Source organism: Caretta caretta, chromosome 1, assembly GCF_965140235.1.
Source record: "Caretta caretta isolate rCarCar2 chromosome 1, rCarCar1.hap1, whole genome shotgun sequence".
Classification (NCBI taxonomy): Eukaryota; Metazoa; Chordata; order Testudines; family Cheloniidae; genus Caretta; species Caretta caretta.
In genome coordinates, this window is record NC_134206.1 from 40,608,386 (window position 1) to 40,629,551 (window position 21,166).

At 38.4% G+C, this 21,166-nt stretch overlaps 1 protein-coding gene across 10 annotated transcripts in view; it reads left to right on the forward strand.

The window, feature by feature from the left end:
- The window catches only part of ZMYM2 (zinc finger MYM-type containing 2), a 185,814-nt gene extending 171,333 nt beyond the window's left edge, over positions 1-14,481 (forward strand). For 7 of the 10 annotated variants that reach the window (XM_075127291.1, XM_075127313.1, XM_048845169.2 and 4 more), the window contains 6 exons: positions 2,507-2,675; positions 3,959-4,110; positions 7,567-7,681; positions 9,492-9,743; positions 10,137-10,257; positions 13,636-14,481. In XM_075127291.1, the coding sequence (XP_074983392.1) occupies positions 2,507-2,675; positions 3,959-4,110; positions 7,567-7,681; positions 9,492-9,743; positions 10,137-10,257; positions 13,636-13,828 (1,002 nt within the window). In that variant the 3' untranslated portion in view covers positions 13,829-14,481. The other 3 variants (XM_075127316.1, XM_075127318.1, XM_075127319.1) reach the window with 3 other exon arrangements.
- The last annotated feature ends 6,685 nt before the right edge of the window (positions 14,482-21,166 follow it).

Here is a 21,166-nt window from a genome sequence, read left to right on the forward strand (position 1 = left end):
AATCAGGACAATTCTCATTTCAAAGTTCACCTAGCGGCCATAGTCACAAAATGATTCCTTGGGGTATAGTAAACCTTTTTCCCCAACCCAAACATCCTACCCCAACATGGGACCTAAACCTAGTACTAAGAGCCTAAGTAGACCGCCCTTTGACCCCCATGGCTACTTGTTTGCTCACATATCTGTAGATGAAGACGGCCTTTCTGGTGGCAGTCACCTTGGCAATACCGCGACCCAGGTTCATTCCCAAGGTGACCTTGTCTTTTCACATAAACTGATTCACTACCTGACTGTTTACCCTAAACCTCACCGTGATAACAGGGAGCTTATTCTGCACACGCTAAACATTAGGAGATCCTTGACCTTTTACCTGGACAGGATAAAGGCCTTTAGGAAGTCTCTTAAGCTCTTCCTTTTCATTGCGAAGGTCTAAAGGTGCAGCAATATCGGTCCAGAGATTCTCCAAATGGGCTTCAAACTGTATCAAACACTACTATGAGGTTCTCAATGTAATACCTCCATCCGGAATCCCCACACACTCCCCACATCCATTTTCTCTTCTGTCGCCTTACTCAAGAACGTACATGTCTTGGAAATCTGTAGAGCAGCAACCTGGGCATCTGCACATACCTTCGCAGAACACTGTGCGATTACTGGGGACTTTGCTTCTGATGCTGTCTTCAGCTCCGCAGTATTGTCATCCATAACAGACTCGACTCCGTAGCCCCAGCCTCCCATTGGAGATACTCCTTGGGAGTCACTGACAGTGGAGCATTCCTAGGAACACTACTCAGAGAAGAAGAGGAAGTTACTCCCCTTGTGCAATAACTAATGATGGTTCTTCGAGGGGGTGTCCCTATGGGTGCTCCACTACCCACCCTCCTCCCCTGTATTTCGGACTTCTAGTCAGGGACTCAGCAATAGAGAAGGAACAGAGGGGGGTTCGCTCATGCATGCTGGTTAGCCTCGTAGCAGAGCATGAGGCGAGGGACAGCATATGTGCCGGCCCCGAACGGACATTATCAGAGTTCTCCGATCGGCAGCACAGGGACTCAAGTGCACCTACAATGGAGCACCCAGAGGGGGACGCATCTCGAAGAACAATTGTTCCTGCACAAGGTGAGTGACTTCCTCTTTTCTGAGCAGCCTTATATATGGCACACACTTTGACGCTTTGCCAGGCAAATAGTCACTGTTGTTGATGCTGTTCTTTGAGCCTGCCCTATAGATGCACTGTCACATGTTTTAACTCCTGTCCTAGAGATTTTGGGATGGTACCTCAGAATTGTCCCATGCCTATACCTGTCAATATCGAAAAGCTATAAAATGGGAAATGGGGACATGCATTATGAGCATTATATCCACTTTTTGGAGGGAGAGATTTGGAAGAATATAGCAAAAACATTACTATAGAAATAGCACCAGCTTCCTTTTATTGGGAAAGATGTCATATATACCAAATATCGCCAGACTGTATAAGGAAAATCCTCAGACTTCTAACTATGTAAGATTTGGCATCCTTTTCTCTAAGGCCATAAGTTTTTAGTGAAGATGCACTACTTTATCTGACAATCCTACTCTTAGTGTGCAAAATAACTGAAACAGAGTGTATAATATTAATAAATACTCCTAAAGAAATGTCTTCACATGTATGCTACTAGTAACATCCTGATCATTAAAGTGTTGGCTTTCGTTGTTTATGCTCTTCATATCCATTTTTGCACTTCACTCAGTTTAGGTACTGAAGATAGATTGGCCAGATTCTTTTGTTCATAGTCTGTTTCCAGTCAGTTTCCCATTGTGGCACACGGGCACCAGCACAAATGTGCAGTGTTTGGATTACAAGAACTGTAGTCTAGCAAACTGTTTCATAGCATTTTTTTTAAATGATGAAGAAAATTCTATTAATATTAGGGTTTCTTAAGCCTTCTTTATATTTTGCTTACTAAATTTAAATGTGAGGCCTCCACAAGCTGGAATTGTTCTTTCGGTATTTAGTATATTTTCAGAAGGGGTCAGGTTCAGCCTCCCTGTTTTTGGGTGTGGTTTGCAAAATGAACGATGGACTCAGCTTTTAGCTGCACCTCTGCCTTCCTGATTTGCATACTTACAAAATGAGGACTTGAAAATTAATCCTATAATCTTAACTCTGTGAACTGTGGTGTGTGTGTGTGTTTCTTAGTATTTCTAATGCAACAGCTTCTTTATCATAAAAAAAGCCCATCTAACTTCATCTATCTTAGATACCACTTTGTTAGGTGTCTTAGAAGTACTTGAGTCAGCACAAGTAGAACTGTTCTTGGAAGTGTCTTTAGTATAAGGACCCACCTACTGATTCTAGCTGAATGAAACAAATATTGCAACTTCAGTTTTATAATTCAAAATCTGGCTGGCAGTTTGTTATAGTTTGCTTAGTTTCTCTGTTTTCAGATAAGGGTAATATTACTGACTATAAGTTAGAACAGTTTAATAAGCAGTAATATTTACAGATTTATTTCAATGACAGGGAGTGAAGAGAAAAGCAGTGTCAGAATACCAGTCTCATGATGATAGCTCTGAGAATTCAGAGTGTAGTTTTCCTTTCAAATATGCATATGGTGTAAATGCGTGGAAACACTGGGTAAAAACTAGGAGTCTAGATGAAGATCTGCCAGTATTAGAGGAACTGAAATCAAGTAAGTATTGCCCACATATTTGTAATTAATTTTTATTTTTTATAAGAACTTTTATATTTTCATGAACTCGTCACCTTTTGTAAACTAATTCTTAATATAAAACATTAACTAGTGTTTTCAAGTTTTAATCAAATCCTGTGTACAACAGGATTATTTATTTCTGAAAATGGCTGCTTAACTCTTTTTCCAAGTTCCCACAAACATGGCTTTTTCCTAAAGATACTTTCTGCACTAGATTCTGAATCCTGGGTCTTGTGCTCCTGGTGTGAAACAGGATGGACCACCCTAGCTGTCAGCATTTATTGTGGCCCCTTGGTTTTCTAGCAGCCCACTCATTCTCCTTATCGTTTAGCCAGCCCCAGAGTTCACACCTTAAGAGGTCTTCAGCTGGGAACGGAGTTGGCAGTGTACAGCTTCTAACCTCTACCTGAATGTGGGGCTCTGCTCAAGCAGGCTTCGGAGCTATGGAATGCAGGTGCCCTTCCTGCAAAGCTCTTCTGGTATCCGCATTTACCTTGGTCCCTGGGGCCACTACTCTCCTCTTCTGCTAGTCTCTCATGTGCCTTAGCACAGGCATATACACACCAGAAATGCAGCCATTCTTTCTGAAACCTCCCTCCCGCACTCCCTGTATTTGAATTAATACCTTGGACTATTGTCTTACTCCACCTTTTCCTCAGCCTGGCATGACAGTAAATTCTCCATGGTGGGTGATATTCTTCCCATCATGGCACAGTGCAGTGTTGTCATTTAACATAGCCTTGAATCTGGTGGCTTTGCTGCGGAATTTAGGTCAAATATACCAGGTACAACACTGGAACTCACTTATTAGTCTGCGCAGAGAATATCTAAACCAGTAGTTCTCAACCAGGGGTCTGGGGCCCCCTAGGGGGCCTCGAGCAGGTTTCAGGGGGGCCTCCAAGCAGGGCCAGCATTAGACTCACTGGGGCCCAGGGCGAAAAGCTGAAGCCCCACCGTATAGGGCTGAAGCCCAGGTCCCTGAGCCCTGCCACCCAGGGCTGAAGCCTGAGCAATGTAATTTGTGGGGGCCCCTGTGGCTTGGGGCACCAGGCAGTTGCCCTGCTTGCCACCCCCTAACGTCAGCCCTGGCTTTTATATGCCAGTTATTGTGGCACAGGTGGGCCATGGAGTTTTTTATAGCATGTTGGGGGTCCTCAGAAAGAAAAAGGTTGAGACCCTCTAATCTAAACCATTTCCCTCCCATAGCAAGTAATGTTAATGTTGTTGTGTAATGTTATATTTGTTTTATCTTTATTTTACAGCAAAGTCTGTGAAATTAAAGGAAGATCTGCTATTGCATACTGTAGCTGAGCTAAACTATGGCTTGGCACGTTTTGTCAATGAAATTCGAAGACCAAATGGAGAGAACTATACACCTGACAGCATCTATTATCTGTGTCTTGGGATTCAGGAGGTTAGTAATCAAGAAGATCCAGTATACTATGGAGCTGATGATTTGACTCTGTGTTATGCTTTAATGAAAGAATGGGGATAAGAAAATGTGGATTTATTGGTTGATAATGGCTAGGAGGCATTATGAACATAGGAGCTGTGTTAATTTGGAATGCAGAGAGATGATATAAATTACATAATGGAAAGGTGTGTGTTTTGATGATGAACTACAAACACATCTGGAAATTTGAAAGAAAGGTGGTGCAACATGATGCTTTTAAACCTTGTGCTAAATGAAGGTAAGGAATGAGTTGCCTTACATTCACTTGTGTCTGACAAAAACAATTTTTCAAGTGTTGAAATTTGTGTGGATTGCCTAAGATGATCTAATGATAAAGCAGAATGAAATAGTTAACTGTATCTACACAGAAAATGAGAATTTTCACAAACTGTGGTAGTATCATTGATCACGATAATGATGACTAATTTTTCATTAGTCGATGGAGGGGACAGCTGTGTGGTGGAATGTTTATTGGGCAGAGCTGCCTTTGCTAATACTGAGCACTATTGTTAGCCTGTCTTATTTTGTGGAATGTAAAAAGGTTTAATAGTTACACAAAGTGATTTAAAATTCTGTCATACTTCAGATCAGAAAAGAGCCACTATAATTCCATTGCAGATAAACACTGTAAAAGACCATTAGATTCTTAGATAAAGAATGTGTTCCGTAACTTCTATCTTTGACGTAGAGGGGCATCTCACTTTTATTTTCTCTTTGTGGTGCACAATGCAGTCTGTAGATTAAACATTCTAAATTCGAAGCTGAAAACAGTAAGGCTGAAAATTTCAATCAGTCCAAACCTCATTTATATATGTGTCTTCATATAGAGCACCAGCTCTTCTTTAACCAGCTCTCACCGTAGCTAAACTTTCTTATTGTTAAGGGAAGGGACTGGAATCAAATAATGAATCCCTTAAACAATCAAAAATATTTTAAGAAATTCTTCTCCAACTATTTAGTTTCTAGTGGGAGCTAGTCAATAACTTCCAAATATCTGCCACAAAGAAAAGACAACATCCTTTATTTGGCAAAATATACAACATATTTAAGAAAATGTAGTTTAATCTCAGGTAGCTTTCCACCACTGTCCTTGCATGATCTTCTATCACTCTGACATCAGAACTTTTTATTAAATTTTTTAAAAGATCAGATATACAGTACTGAAAAAATAAGCCATCTGCTTATAAAATAGTGCTCTCCCAATAGTTGTACTCTCTCCAAATTGCCCTTTTATCTCCTCTACCTTGCCTATTTTTCTGTTGCAAATATTATTTTTCTGTTGCATATATTAAGTTTATAGTAAGTGCTTTGTCTTGCATGGACATGAATATCAGGAATCCTAATACAAAAATAATATATTGTGACACTGGAGTAGCATTCTTTATTGATCATGCCATTGCAACTGTTGTTTGTATTTGTGTTTCATATTTCAATTGGGATAGTGCCCATAGGTCCCAATGGGGTTTAGGGCTCAGTTGTGCTAGATGCTGTTCAAACACATAGGAAGAAATGGTCTCTGCACTAAAGAGCTTACAGTCCACAAAGACAAAAATGAATTGGGGATTAGAGGATATACACACACGCGCAGTCAAGGTGACAGCAAGTACACTTGTTAATGCCAGATTTTGTGCATTTTAAGGAAGGTATCCTCAAGTGCCTTTCTCCCTTCTCTGCAAGCAGAAGCAGGTTCAGACTTTCTCCTGGGGCCTAGCAATGAGAATATTTTTAACTTACATTGTACTAAATTTGATCCCATTGTCCCTATGTGGAACAAAACACAACTCAATTCTTAGGTCATTACATCCCTTCCTCCTAGCTGACAACCCTAGACTGGAATCCGTGGAATGGAGAATAAGTATAACTTCCAGGAAAACTGTGAAAGGACTTAAGCAGAAGGGGCTTTGGTAAGTTAGGAAGGCTTATGTCAGATATTAGTTGTTAAAGGATTTTGCTAGTAATAAAACAAAATTAATATGAAAAAAACCCCTCAGACTTGTATATTCAAATAAACCAGATGACTACTCAATGGAGGAAAACTAAATTGAGAGATCAGTACATTAGGGGAAATTATGATTGCAACAAATTTTACCAGAAGAAAAGTGTATGCTCTTTTCAGATCAAAGGAGTAACATTTATATTGAGGAAGAAAGCTGAGAAATTATCAAGGCAGGCAAAAAAAAACCCCTAATGAATTGAGAACAGTATTAAGCCTTCACTCAGATACAGTGGAAATTCCCATGGCTCTAAATCTAATCAGCATGTTTTAGTAACTTAGTATTGGAACTTGTACTAATACTGTCCAACAGGTTGTTGGGGAACGCAAAGAGAAGGACAGAGAACATTTCTTCCCCCCAGTAGAATTACCATAGTTTTGGGACTAGATAGTGTAGCACGGATGAGCCTTATTCTCTGTTAGGTATAGGCTTTGAGCATAATGGGGGTTGTGTAGAAACCTTACTTGTATTAGTTTTTCTGACTTTGATATATTTTGAAAGCACATAAGAATATATTTTTAAATGGGACACTTGGAAAAAAGCATCAGTATGTTCAGGACCAGATATGCTGAACTTCTGCTTAATACATATACGTGCTGTGTTTTAATGTTATTTCAAGGATGTGTACAGAAAAAGATGCCATTTCCAGAAGTGAGAACATGTTTTTCAGTCTGTCACTTTTATTGTATTCACTAGCAACAGGCTTGTTTTCACTACGATAATACTGAAGTGGAAGTTTTAAGAAGCCAATACTCCATTTCTTAGAAATGTCTCCAGAGAGGATAATGTCAAATACTAGTATAGCCCTCATAATTAATTCTTCGTCAATGTTCAAAAGAGCAACCACTTCTGTCTGCAAGATCAAGAGGATTAAGATAATTAGACATTAGACTGCTGAATATTCAGGCGCCTTGCACAGTCTACCAGTTTTCTTGTAATGCTGCATATCATTACCATGAGTAAATATTTTTCTTTGCTCTGTGTTAGAAGTAACGGTAATTCTGTCATTTGTATTGTTGTCAGTAATCACATTTTACATTTAAAATGTCGTCCTGCTAAAAATGTATCTACTCTGAAGACTTAGCTGGAAATGAAAAATAAGTGTTGGTGCCATAGCTAAATACTTTGGTTTTTAGAGATTTTTAAAAAATCCTGTTCATTGATGTGAATTACGCTTCTAATTAAACCAATATTTTTATCTTTAATATTTTCTCCAATATTTTTATCTTTAATTTTGTTGTACCCAATATTAGATGTTATGTGACTTAAATGCTACACTACTTTGTTTTATAGCCAACCTACAACTGCTATACTATTAAAAAATTTCATTGTTTTCTGAGAAGAAATGCTGGCTCATAACATACATTGTTTTGTCACTAATTCTCCCAACACAGTAAATATTCTTTGTTCTTCTTGTTTTTAGTACTTGTATGGAAGCAATCGAAAAGACAATATATTTGTTAATCCAAGCTACCAGACATTTGAGCAGGAATTAAATAAAATCCTTAAAAGTTGGCAACCAAGCATACTTCCAGATGGTAATTTTCTTTTTTGTCATGTACAGTCTTCTGTTAACAGTTGTGCACTCTTAAGCATGCAGATATACACAAATATTTTGTGCCTTGTATGGTGATTGGTAACATCAAAACAAATAAATAAAATTGTTGTGTGTCATTCACCTTGCCTGCCTGCCCCCCACGACCCACCCCCTTCCCTCCCCCCCCCATCATTGCAGGGGATGAGGTCAGCAGCCCTTCAAAGAAGATGCGTCAGCACTATGACTACTTAGGAAGTGGCAGGGAAAGGTGAACCTGTATCCCTTCACTCCTGTAAGACATCTGGTACAGTTTAGGGGAGGAACACCCACACTAGCCATGCACACCCAACAGAGGAGAGAACAGAAGGCCTGGGCGGCATCACTTGTGCTGCCTCCTCTCTTCCAAAAGGAATCTGGGTCCTTTTCAGAATATGGGGGGTGAAATAAACCCCATCATTCACCACCCCAAGAATGGGAGAGGTAACTCTGGGGGGCTGTGGCCATCACTCCCCCTTTGAAGCTGAAGCAGTCCTGAGAATAAGAGGACAAACAACCCACTTCTGAAAAAAAGATGGGAGAGAGTTTAGTATGTGTGAAGAGCATTGTAGGGTGCTCAGTGGGGCTGGGAAGTTAGGCACTTTGTGGTGACAGGGAATCATTTAAGTACCTGGTGAGTCCCACACATGCACCCACCCGCATAACCTCTCAGCCTCAGCTGGAGTGGGCAGATCTGTGATGAGTTGGGGGGGAAGTGGGGTGTGTGGCTGTGAGGTAGGAGAGGAACTAATTTCTAGTCTCCTCTGCCCTCTCTCCCAGTAGATCAGAATGCTGCCGGGAAAGACGAGCTTAGTGGTCCAGCTAACAGCATCACTCAGGGAGCTGAGCACACAAGACCAGGTTCTGTAATTCTTGTGTTCCCTGCTGTACCCCACACTCCCACAGCACTCTTTCCCATCTCTCTTTGGAGGGGGCTGTTTACAGTCTTATTTTCAGGGTTGCTCCTGCTCCAGTGGGATGGGGCAGTCACAATTTTTCTGTCCCAGACCTTCCCAATTTCTGGGGGGAGGTCCAATTCCAATGTCTCCCCCATTTCTGGAGTATAGGGTTGTTTCTCTCCCTATCTCTCAAATTACTGCAGGTTTTTGGGGAATAGAGGAAGGGGTAAAAGTGCTATTTCTCAGCCCCTCTCCTTTCTTCCCTCTTGGGATTGTAGGCTGTCAAGTTACCCTAGAATTTTTCTACCGTAAACCCATGAGGAGGAGGGAGGTGCACCTTTCTTTTCTCCCTTTCCTCCAGTTATCTTGGATCTGCTGTAGCCTCTTTGGGTAGCAACTGCTGGCCTAGCTGACTCCTCCAGCTAAAGTGATACAGGAGTCCTTTCTGGATGAGGCTTTTATCTGCAATCACAAAATTGAGAGGGTCAGTCAGGGGCCCTTACATGTGCCAAAAAACTTAAAAACCCAACCCAAAAACATGAGTGTTTTCTTATGAAAGGACTGAGGTTGGTCACTTTCTCTAACCTTCACTTTTTTATGAAGTGACATCAGTTATGAGAGTGACAATTTAAGTATCCCGTTGAAATAGTTTAACAAAAAAGTGTTGCGTATGTGTCTTGCTTATGTGGAAATTGCCTTTTTCTCTTCCTGAATCAGTGGGTTTCAGTTTCTCCTCTTAGGGATGTGGGCAGAGTTTTCCATTGAGTATTGAACATTTTGTTTGATTTTTGCAGTTGATAGAAGTTACTGATTCTTTTAAATGTGGGTTGTTTGCTTCATTGTATTTTCTCTAATACATTTTTTTTTTCCTGGAAGGGTCAATATTCTCTCGAGTTGAAGAAGATTATCTTTGGAGGATAAAACAGCTAGGATCACACTCTCCATTTGCTCTTCTGAATACACTGTTCTACTTTAACACTAAATATTTTGGCCTGAAAACAGTGGAGCAGCACTTAAGACTTTCCTTTGGCACTGTTTTTAGACAGTGGAAAAAAAATCCTCGAACAATGGACAGCAAAGCTTGTCTTCGATATCAAGTTTCTTCCCTTTGTGGAGCTGATAGTGAAGGTATTATTGACTGTTTCAAAATAAGTATTGCAGGGGCATCCAAATTTTGCCCAAATGAGGGCGACTCTGGCACCTTGCCAGGAGCCTGAAGGGACACTGCCTCATTTGCATAAAACTGAGCAGATTGTAGCTACTGGATCTTTAATATGAATTTGTGGTCTGCAGAGACTACAAGATCCCTGCATTAAATATTGCATCTTGATCCAAGTAGCCTCCGTGTCAAATGCTGGAACCTTGTCTATGGGCTACATCTCTAGTTTAGAGATGCAAGTGACTGCATTGCAGTATTCTGGGTTGTACTTTTGTTCACCCTAATCTATTATGTTAAATATACAGATGAAATTACCTAATGTTTTCAAGTTTGAGCTTAGGTGGGTTTTTTCCTTTTTAAAGATAAAATTACTACTGGAAAAAGGAAACATGAAGATGATGAGCCAGTGTTTGAACAAATTGAAAACACATCAAATCCTGCTAGATGTCCTGTGAAAATGTTTGAGTGCTATCTATCTAAGAGGTAAGTGTTTCATGGACTAGTATAGGTATGTTTTTTAGAGTTGTGAGGGAGTTGCAGAAGGAGAGACTATTATGGTGCAATGTGAAATAATAATAAAGTGAATGTAGTGCTTGGAGAAAGTGGCAGATTGAAAGCACTAAAATTTGCAACACAAACTTCCCCCTTCTGTTCTGCAGAAAGACACTCTAGGGGTCAGAGTATGGTTTGGTTTCTATATCTATTAAATCATGAGAATCTCAGACTTGCCAACAGGAGACCCAGTTGGTTCAGATATTGATGATGTGTCTTGTGGTGTGCATATATGTTCACTAATTGGACTGCAAAACCATCTTATTTTATATAGGCCTTCAGGATGGCAACAACTTTCAGTTACTACTGATTTCTGGATTTGGTAACCTAGGCCTATAAAGCTCCATTATCCTTTGATTCCCTCTGTTTAGATGTTAAATAAGAATGTGAATGGTGTAAAAGAAAACCACAAGGTATTTAAACTTGGAGAGATTCAAATACTCAACCCCAAGGTAGTGCCTTTTATTTGTGGTGATAATAGGTGGTTATTCCAAGCAAATATTCTCTATTTTTATAAAGACAAGTATTTTAATTTTTTTCTGTTACTGATTGAAAGACTCTCAAACAGCTGTAATTCTGCTCTTAACAGACGCCAGCTGCATACTAGTATTCTTTTGGTTTCTTCAGAATGAAATAAATATTAGTTTGAGCAAACATGATCATTCCCACTTCCCCTACATTCTTTATATTGCTTGTAAATTGATGAATTGGTGTTAAGGGCCCAATTCTGTAATTCTCAGTCAGGCAAAATCCCACTGAAAATAAATTGCACATTAGTTACAATTTGATGAAAAGTTCTATTATGTAGGTAAATATTATGGAGTAATTTTTTTTAAAAATTACTCCATTTTATTCTCATTTGAAGTCTGCTGCTTATATGGTAGATTTCAAGTTCGGATGGTTTTGTTGTAGCCCAGGCAGAATACATGCTTAGAATTTTTTCACAATGAGAAAGGGCAATTTTTTCACTAGCTTATCACTTAGAAATGGATGAATGGTTTTTCAAAAAACTAATTTTTTTTTTTAAAAAAAGCTTCAGGCCAACAAAACTTAGAAAATTTCATTTCAAAAGTTGAATGTTTTGGAAATGTATATGTGGTAGAAAACTGAAGGACTTAAAATGGGAAACATTTTACAACTTTTTAATAATCTAAGAAGTTCCATAGAAATTTCACAAAGTATAATATAAAGGACAAAATGTTTTAGCATACTGCACTTTATCCTTAAAAAGTGAAGATACAATTTGAAATGTATGGCAGAAACAAAGTCGAAGTATAGAATTTACCTCTTTAGTTTCTCACTGTGGTTTTCAGTGGTCTATTAAAAATTTGAAAACCAGTTCCCATTAAATAGTCCTTGCCCTGCTAAAATTTGTTTGCTTAGACACTAGAATCACACACCTTGGGAGGATAGTATGTAATTGCATATTGTAGAGGTAGATTTTTGTTAACTACTGCAATGTAGCCAGTAGATGGAGTATACAAAACACTTTCAAGAAACTAACTTGAAAAGAGTGAAAGGAGAGAGAAAAGCAAACAGTTTTAGAAGCTTCCAAAATAGCTCTTCTGTTCCTAATGATGTCACAATTTTAAAGTACAATATCTTAGAATGGGTCTCGGTTATTCTCCCTATTGCAATTGCAGGCTCTCTATCCTGGTCTTGTTTGCTGCCACACCTTGTTAATACCCTGACCCAATGGAGGAGAGGTTTCCTGCACTCTTGAAATTATTTTGTAAATATATCTTTTGAAACAATATTTAATTAAAACTGTTCTCTCAATTTTCAAGTACGTGGGTTTTGAAATTGGTACCTGAGAATCAGCTGACAACCTGCAGCTGAAATTTTAAAGGGACACCTCTCACTTTCAGCTGCTGGCATCATTTCGTAGACTGCTTCAACAGAAACAGATCTGATTGTTGAGAATCAGTTGAGGAGATTAAAATGTTTAAATGTAATATTTCAAATCCAAACAACTTCCAACAATTATGTCTGTTTCTATCAAAGTAGGAAAGTAACTGGTTTTCCAGCTGAGTGAGGCTATGTCTACGCTACTGCAGTAAGTCGACCTATGCTATGTACCTTAGGTCGAGTTACAGCGGGGTCTACACCGCGGGGGGTCGACGGGAGAAACTCTCCCATCAACTTACCTTACTCTTCTCATCAGTGGTAGAGTACAGGGGTTGACTGGAGAGCAATCTGCTGTTGATTTGGCAGGTCTTTTCTAGACCCACTAAATCGACCGCCGGTTGATCAATCTCAGCGCGTCAATCTTGGCTGTAGTGTAGATTTTCCCTGAGATCTCAATGTCTGCAATCTGCAAGTGCCAGTCCGGAAAAGCCAGCTAAATACTTCGAGCCAAAAAGCATGTCCCAGTACTATGGGCTCTTAAAATCTGTAGTATTTAAGGGGGAGGAGAATAACTTAAAAATATAATAATAAAATTGTTGACTTTCTCTGGGCAGCTTTGTGTTGAGAATTTCCTTAAGAATCCTCTCCACTGGCTTAAAGAATGCTGAGATGCATCTGAGCCACAACAGCACCAAGTTCACCAGATTTGCATGGCTCACTAGGAAACTGCAAAGCAGCTTCATAGGAAAAACAAGAGGACCCATATAATAGGGACCCAGGAGCAAAGGGAGCAAGATAGTAAGGCCTATGCCAAACAGCCAAACCTTGGAGAGAAAAGGCAGGAAATGGGTTTTTGAGTTTTTTCTCTCCTAAGACCGGCCATACTGGATCAGACCAAAGGTCCAATCTAGCCCAATATCCTGTTTTCTGACAGTGGCCAATGCCAGGTGCCCCAGAGGGAATGAACAGAACAGGTAATCATCAAGTGATCCATTCCTGGTCCCCCATTCCCAGCTTCTGGCAAACATACGCAAGGGGCATCATCCCTGCCCATCCTGGCTAATAGCCATTGATGAACCTATCCTCCATGAATTTATCTAGTTCTTTTTTTAACTTTGTTATAGTCTTGGACTTCGCAACATCGTCTGGCAAAAAGTTCCACAGGTTGACAGTGCATTAACCTTCTTAATTTTAAGGAAATATATAATAGTTTTTAGTGTATAGGGAACTACAGCACCTTAGATCGAAAAGCAACCCCAGTTGGACAAGAATGGTTCAAGCCATTTATGCCACCATAAGGTCCCATTTTCAAACCAGAAGGCAGTATTTTTCCACATAATCCTCAACTCCTAATATGTATATGCATAGTTATAGTTGTACACACAAGATGTTAAAAATCAAAACTTGTATAGATTTGTCATGTGAAACTGACTCTTTTGACCATTTTTTTTTTCCTTTTAGCCCACAGAATCTTAATCAGAGAATGGATGTGTTCTATTTACAACCGGAATGCTCCGTTTCCTCAGATAGCCCTGTCTGGTATACTTCCACTTCACTGGACCGCAACACTTTGGAACACATGCTCGTACGGGTTCTTTTAGTAAAAGATATTTATGATAAAGACAGTTATGAACTGGATGAAGATATAGATTAAAACAAACTTCCAAAAGCTGTCAGGAAAAACAAAACAGCATTAGATAGTCATGCTGCTAGATCTTTATTATGGAAACCATTTCAAGTTTACTCTTCGTTTTATGAGTTTTGTAGCAGTGTACCCTGACCTGGGTATTACCATGTAAATAATCCGTGAGTGAAAGTTGCCATTATCCTACGTAGTGATTTTAGGATACTTAACAAACACATTCAAATTCTTTTTTTTTTTTTTATTATTTATTTGATTAGGTATGTTTGTAACTTTTTACATTGCAAAATATGAATGAGAATGTGCCATGTGTAATTTTTTTTCTTGTAGTAAGAAACATCCATATTGCACAGCTCTACTGTTGCAAGCTTCCTTGAAAGGAGGCTCTTTTACTGGGTTCTTCAACCAGATGGTTGTGTATGGGTAGCACTACTAAAGTTTAGAACTTGCTGTGTCTTTCAGAATTTTTAAATAAATTGTAAACTATTAGGTTTTTTACTTTTTAGTTACTGAAGCCTTATAAGGTTATGTAGAGAGATTCCATCTTATGTACCAAAAATAGACAAAAGAGAATGCTGTCAATATTGGTGTACTGTAATGTGAATCTATATTGGTGAAAACAACTTTTTTGTTGCCCTTATTAAAACCTTAGTGTCCTTTCCTTATTTGTGACTCTCTGAATTGCCCCTTCAAATAAAATATATATTAAAAATGAGATAAGCGTAAGGCATGTGATCATCTAGACATTTATTTTGTAAAAATGTCTGATGGCAATGCTGTAATTTTCTTTTCCATTTTTATTTTGCCAAACATAAATGCTGGTACCCCATATTTCTGTACATCAGTCCTTCATAGCCTTAGCAAAAGGGACTTTAATGCAGTATTACAAAAAGTAATACAGTGTACTACATTTTTAAACTTTTTTCATTTGTCATTGCTATGCTGTACTTAAATATAACTAACATTTGATTGGGTTGTCAGAGTTCTTTTAACTAATGTCTCCATTAAAAAAACAGAAGACACATGAAGTGGCAGAAAGTCAAAAGATAATTTTTAAAACATCTGCTGTCCTTTGTTCTATGTCTGTTCAATATATTTATTTTGCATAAGGAATCTGATTTCCAGATGTATATGTTTAGCCTCTGAAGTTTTGTTTGTTCCCTGCTCTTGTTTGACTAATGCAGGCAATATGGTGGTTTGTGCAATGATATTTCCTGTGGTACTCAAGAAATCATAGTACAGCATTCTACTATAAAGTAGGTAATTGGTATGGTATTCCTAATGATTTAAGAATCTAGTGATAAGAATCAATTATTGCTGAGATGAAAGAAAGAAAATGGTTTTTATAGATCTGATCGCCATGAGATTCATTTCCTGCAAAGATGCACAACTTTTTCATTTTCCTTTATTATAGAAGAATGGATATAGGGATGCTTGCTGCTAGTGCTTTTGTTTTGATAAAGAAATTTATTTAAATTTCTGCTACTCTCTTCTGACCATGAGTGTGTATTAACTTTAGATATACTACTAATAGAAAAGCAGATGAATATATACATTTTTAATTTCTTTATTTTGATTGGCTGGATTGGCACCAGGTCCCCCAAAAGAATTGCAGTTGTTCCATTGCCTGGAAAATCAGGCAACGTTTTACAGCAATAGTCAATAGATTATCTAACCTATAATGCTCAGTAATCTGTTGACTGTTGCTGTGAAATGTTTCCTGATTTTCCAGGCCATGGCGCAACTTCAGTAACTAAAACATTACTTAATGCCTGTTTTTTCAAGCAACAGCAGTATAAAAATATTCCTGAGATTGAAAAGTTAACTTGATTGTAAAATAAATTTCAAGCATTATAATCACAGTTTTAATATTTCTATGTTTTGAGATCTGAGTTTCCAATTTAGTGAAGTACTTAAGTACAAACTTAACTGTAAGCAAATGAATAGTCCTATTGAGTTCAGTGAGACTACAATATTACTAACCTGCTTAAAGTTAAGCATGTGTTTGAAACCTCAGGTCAGCAAAGCACTTAAGTATATGCTTAACTTTGAGAGATACTTAAATTTAAACTATAAATGTTTAACTAGTTATGTGCTTATGTGCTTTTCTAAGACCAGTAAGAGACCCAGTTTCAGGAAGGTCCGTAAGCATGTGCTTATGTCCATCCCTGTTGAGGACAATACTTCAGCACTGATTCAAGAAAGCACTTAATGTTTGACTTTGTGTTTAAATTAAGTATATGCTGGTATGTTTTGCCTGAAGCAGAAGCTAACCTGGTGTCCTCAAAATTAGATTATGGATATCCTTTGAGTAAATAGGGACTCTTGTTAATATGACATACTGGAGACTAACCTACATTGTTTTCTATTTCATAAGGAAGTGATGACTTAAGTCTATTGAAAATTAAATTATTGCCCTAAATTTCTCCCATTCTCTACCCCAGTTCCACTCCCCAACAAAAAAACAACCATAATTTAGGCAGGCTTTAAAATAGAAGTTTTTACGTATAGATCCAAGTTGGTAATACAAAGATGGTTGACGTGAAAATAACTTATTCCAGAAGATGGAGCTATTCCATCATTAGCAATAATGTTTATTCAAGTGTTTAGTGTGTTTAGAACAAAAGTAAACTGTTGAGATACTGTAGTCAAGTACACATCATGCCTCAATGTATACATGTTATTACATAATTTCTAAATTTTAATGGTGATGCAAAATGCAATAAACGGCCTTAGCTTTAAAAAAATTAATAAATGTAATTTTGTAATAATTAGGAGTTGAGGGCTAATACTTTTTTCTTTTTAAAGACTGTTGCTAGTCCAGTTCTTGACTACCTTGGTTCCAAAGAACAACATGAAGAAATAAATTAATGTGTAGGAGTGTATAGCCGTCTTGTTTCATACCGGGTGTCTAGGTTAATGGCATGCATCAAAAATTTGCTCGACAACACCCTCCCCTCCTCCATCTTGTGCAGAGTAAAGAGGGAAGTGAGAAGAGGTACCTTGGCTTTCTTGGCCATTGGTGTTAATTATGGTACCGCTCATCTTAGTTAGAAATAGGGTGACCAGATATCCCAATTTTACAGGGACAATCCCTATTTTTGGGACTTTTTCTTATATAGGCATCTATTACCCCTCACCCCGTCCCGATTTTTAACACTTACTGTCTGGTCACCCTAGTTAGAAATATAACTTGGTAACTAGTCTGCTGTACAGTCGGTTGTCTCTGTGACACCCCTTCTCCTCCCCCGCCCCCTCCCTGGGGTACTGGTAGCATGTGCTAGCTTAAATACATAATTTTTCTGCCACTTCCCAAAATCTGTCAGCATGTGCTAAATGTCTCCTTTTCTGCATGAAGAAAAAGTTTTATCTAGAGAACCGAATCTCCCAAGAAACCTGTATTTTTAATAATTATTAAAACAAAGATGGCAGCTTGAAGACCTTGAGAGAATTAGAGTGGCAACACTAGGCAAGATGCAATGCAATGCAAATACAATTAATAGTGAAAATTTTATACAAAGGAAAAGTTCCTTTTTGAAAATTGTAAGTAGTAATATTTGTTTTTCTATTAAAATGATGATTGCTATACAGTGGCATTCTGGGCATGGAAAGAAAATGTATGTTATATAAGTAAACCCAGGCTTTTGCGATTATTGGCTTATGATAGAAAGCACAATGAAGATTTGTGAGAGTTAACTTTTAATTGGGCAAAAAGTAGTTGCGTAGATAACCTCAATATTTAACGTATCAATTGAGAGAGATTTTTAAAAGACGAAAAACATAAATCTAGAATGCAATAATTTATTTGTGTTACTGTAATTCTTGGGGGCTCCATTATGCTAGGTATGCTGTATAAATATATATTAAAAAAAAACCACCATGATTCCTGCCCCCAAAGTTTGCATTCTAGAAAAAGGACACAGACAAAAACGTGTATGGCGAGGAAGAAAGATAACATACAAGCAAAATGATGCTTGACACACATCTTAGTTCCATTTTTTCTGTATATATTTTAAAATTTAGCTTATTAACTACTTTTGCCTATTGTTTTTTATTAATTTTGGCCTAATATCTATTAAATAGACAAAAATAAAATTTCAGACCTCTTTAATAAATTTTATTCCAAAACAACAAATCTTATAGAGAATGTAGATTGGGAGCTGCTGTTCTCCCACTTGTAACATAAGTGAATTACACAGTAGCAATGAATTATACAGTAGCAAATTTAAAACTGATAAAATACTCTTTCCACACAACACATAATTATGTCAGTGAATTCCCGAATCTAAATTGTCATGGAGGCGAAGATTAGTAAGATTCAAAGAGGGATAGGAAATTTATATGGAAAACAAGACTATCCAGAGTTAAAATTAATACTAACAAAATTTTGGAAGGGATATTAAATGTCATTCTTAAAACTTTAAAACAATATCTAACTATTATGGTTTAGGATGAGACCTTCATCGAGGTAGAGGATCTCAGATCTGCCATGCTGCAGGGGGTTTTTTTGCACGTCCCGTTGAAGCTTCTGGAACTCGCCACTGTTGAAGACCGCATACGAGACTAAATGGACCTCAAGTCTGATCCAGTCTGGCAGTTCTTAATTTGCCAAATTTGCCTGAAAGGCCTCTGCTTGAAAGACCTTGCATGATATGCAGATTATACCAAGAATCCCTTAATCCACTGCTCCAATGCACCCAATCTTGGGGTGAAATGTGGCAAGTATCTAACAGTGCATAATACTACAAACTGCTTGACAGAGATTAATATTTATTCTTTCTGAACACCCAGAAGTATGTTAGGCACCTCACAAAATCAAGTGGAAATGTGGGGGTTAGATTTTCAGCTTTGCTCTGCTTTTTTGTACTGCTTGGGTGGCAGAAAGAGAATTGAAACTCTCTTGGAGATTCCAGGTCAGGGTATCCCCAGTGGGTATACAGCACCCCCTATTCTGTATAAAAGGCAATGGCTGGGGCATGCTGTACACCAGGTATCCTCTATTTGTGAAGAGTCCATGGGGTCCTTGCCAGTTGAGGATAGATTAGAGCAGTTTGAAGGCTCTGTCTTCAGTTTTGTTTTTGTGAGGTGCTGAACACAAGTTTGGAGCTTGAAAAATAACGTGTCCTGAACTGTATGTAGTGTTATAAAAATATTAGACAACTTCAGGCTGCTCTAACTTACTTCAGCAGCTGGGCAGAAAATCTGGGCATTGTAACAATTTCCATGATGTGCCTTCCTCTTCGTTGTGCTGAACAGCTCCTGGCCACAGCAAAGATTTTAGCTCGTGGTCCATGCCCAGAAAAGTAAAAATGTAACGATACAGCTGAGATTCATCAACAGACAAAAAGGGGCAGATGGAGACAGGAAGGATCAGGGTGATAATCTCATCTGTTTCTTAACTCAAGGCCAGTCTTTGCTACTGGGGTAAGTCAACTTAAGTTATGCTACTCCTGCCATGTGAATAACAAGACTGGAGTCCATGTAGCTTAGGTCGACTTACCCTGGTGTCTTCACTGTGCTGTGTCAACAGAAGATGCTCTCCAGCTGACTTACCTTACTTTTCTCGGAGAGGTGGAGTACAGGGGTCAACCGGACAGTGCTCTGCCATCAATTTAGCTCGTCTTCACTAGACCCACTAAATTGACACCCGCTGCATCAATTACAGCAGTGTCGATCTCCCCGGTAGTGAAGACAAGCCCTCAGTGAGCTATCATTACATCTTGCTGTACCTTTTGTATATACACTCCCTCCCTCCTTTTAGTTCTATTGGATAAAATGGCAGAATTTTTAGGAGGGATTTGAATGAGGCTAGCTGGTGTGGCAAACAGGTTTAGGGATGCAAACTAGGTATTGAGGCTGGTGACATTGATGGGCAGAGGGGTAAATGCGAAAGGAGATCAGTCAGAGAAGATTCTATACATTTTGAAAAGCTAGAATTTAGGACGGCAAAATTCATTAACCAATTCTATAGTCAGAAGGAACCCTTAGAGCATTTAGTCTGACCTCCTGTATGTCACAGGCAAAATAATTTTAACCATTTACCTCATATGCAATCACTGGAATTGGAATTAGCTAAAATATCCATGTAGTAGTGTCAGTTGTTCAAAAGAACTGTCAGGCCAGTTAAAAAATTTTAGTTTTCAAGATTCACATCAATGTATCTGTGCTTCCAAACAAATGAATAGCAAAAAGTCATCTGTCAAGGGAATATTTTTGTTTCTTGGACTCCAGATTTGTTATGTATCTCCATTCAGTAAAGTCACTGACATAGTAACAATGGTGTGCTTCTACATGCACAGTTCTAGCTGGTTGGGATGCAGTTAGATCTCTAACTGTCCATAAGTCTGGAGAGTATTTCAACTAGTTTGTCTAATTAAGTATACTTCTATTTGCAACTGAGTTTCCTAGTTCTCAGCTCTCAAAATGAAAGGGAGAAAAAGGTCTCCTAAAAAGATACGATTTGAGCTCTTTGGGGTCTTCAGTGGGCAGACCTATCATGAGAGCTGTCAGCATAGTTTTGTGCCTACAATACTTCACCGCTGCTAGTATCAGACTCTGCCAATAGTCTGCAGGGAAACAGACTTTGTTTTGGATAAACTCACTGGGAAAAGCGGGGAGGCTGCAACTTCTTCCTGAACCAAAATTTGTCTGTTTAATTCCAGTGATTGAAAACCACTATTCTGTAGTAATGACAACCTTTCACAACCAGGGGCAGGTCTGAAACTTGACTTTATGAACATGAAAAACAGATACAAAAGGAATTTCTAATTCACCAAATTGTCAAACTTAGAACTGAGCGTGACACAATCTATTTTTTGCACCATATGAATTTCTTGGAGAGGTGTTGCTTTGTCTTTTTCAAGTCTCATTGCTCCTTGTGTTTCTGGGCTTGGAGATGAAATAGGAACAAGAACCCTACTGCATCTTCCACAATGATATCCGTGTCAAGAACCTCCCCAGACTTCATTCCCAAGCTTAAATATTTATTCCACACCTCTCATCACTGTCATCTCTTTCTTCCTATCCAAAGTATGAAAATGAAAGGATTTTGACACAAGGTTAAATGTGAAAATAGCAATGTAACATTTTTCTCATAAGGACAAACATTTCAAAAATTTATGTCCCTACTCATGCTCTGCTAGTTATGTATATGGTGCAGGGGGAAAGTTTATTTAAAAACACACCAGCATGAATGCAAACCACAAGGATCGGAGTTTGTATTTGAGAGGCCTACAAAGAACAAAACCAAACAGCTTTCTTGTTTGATAATAGGATACACTTGAACTATGGCCGCCTCATGAGCTTAAAGATGTAATTAATGCTCAACAGCAAAGATGTGTAAGACACTCT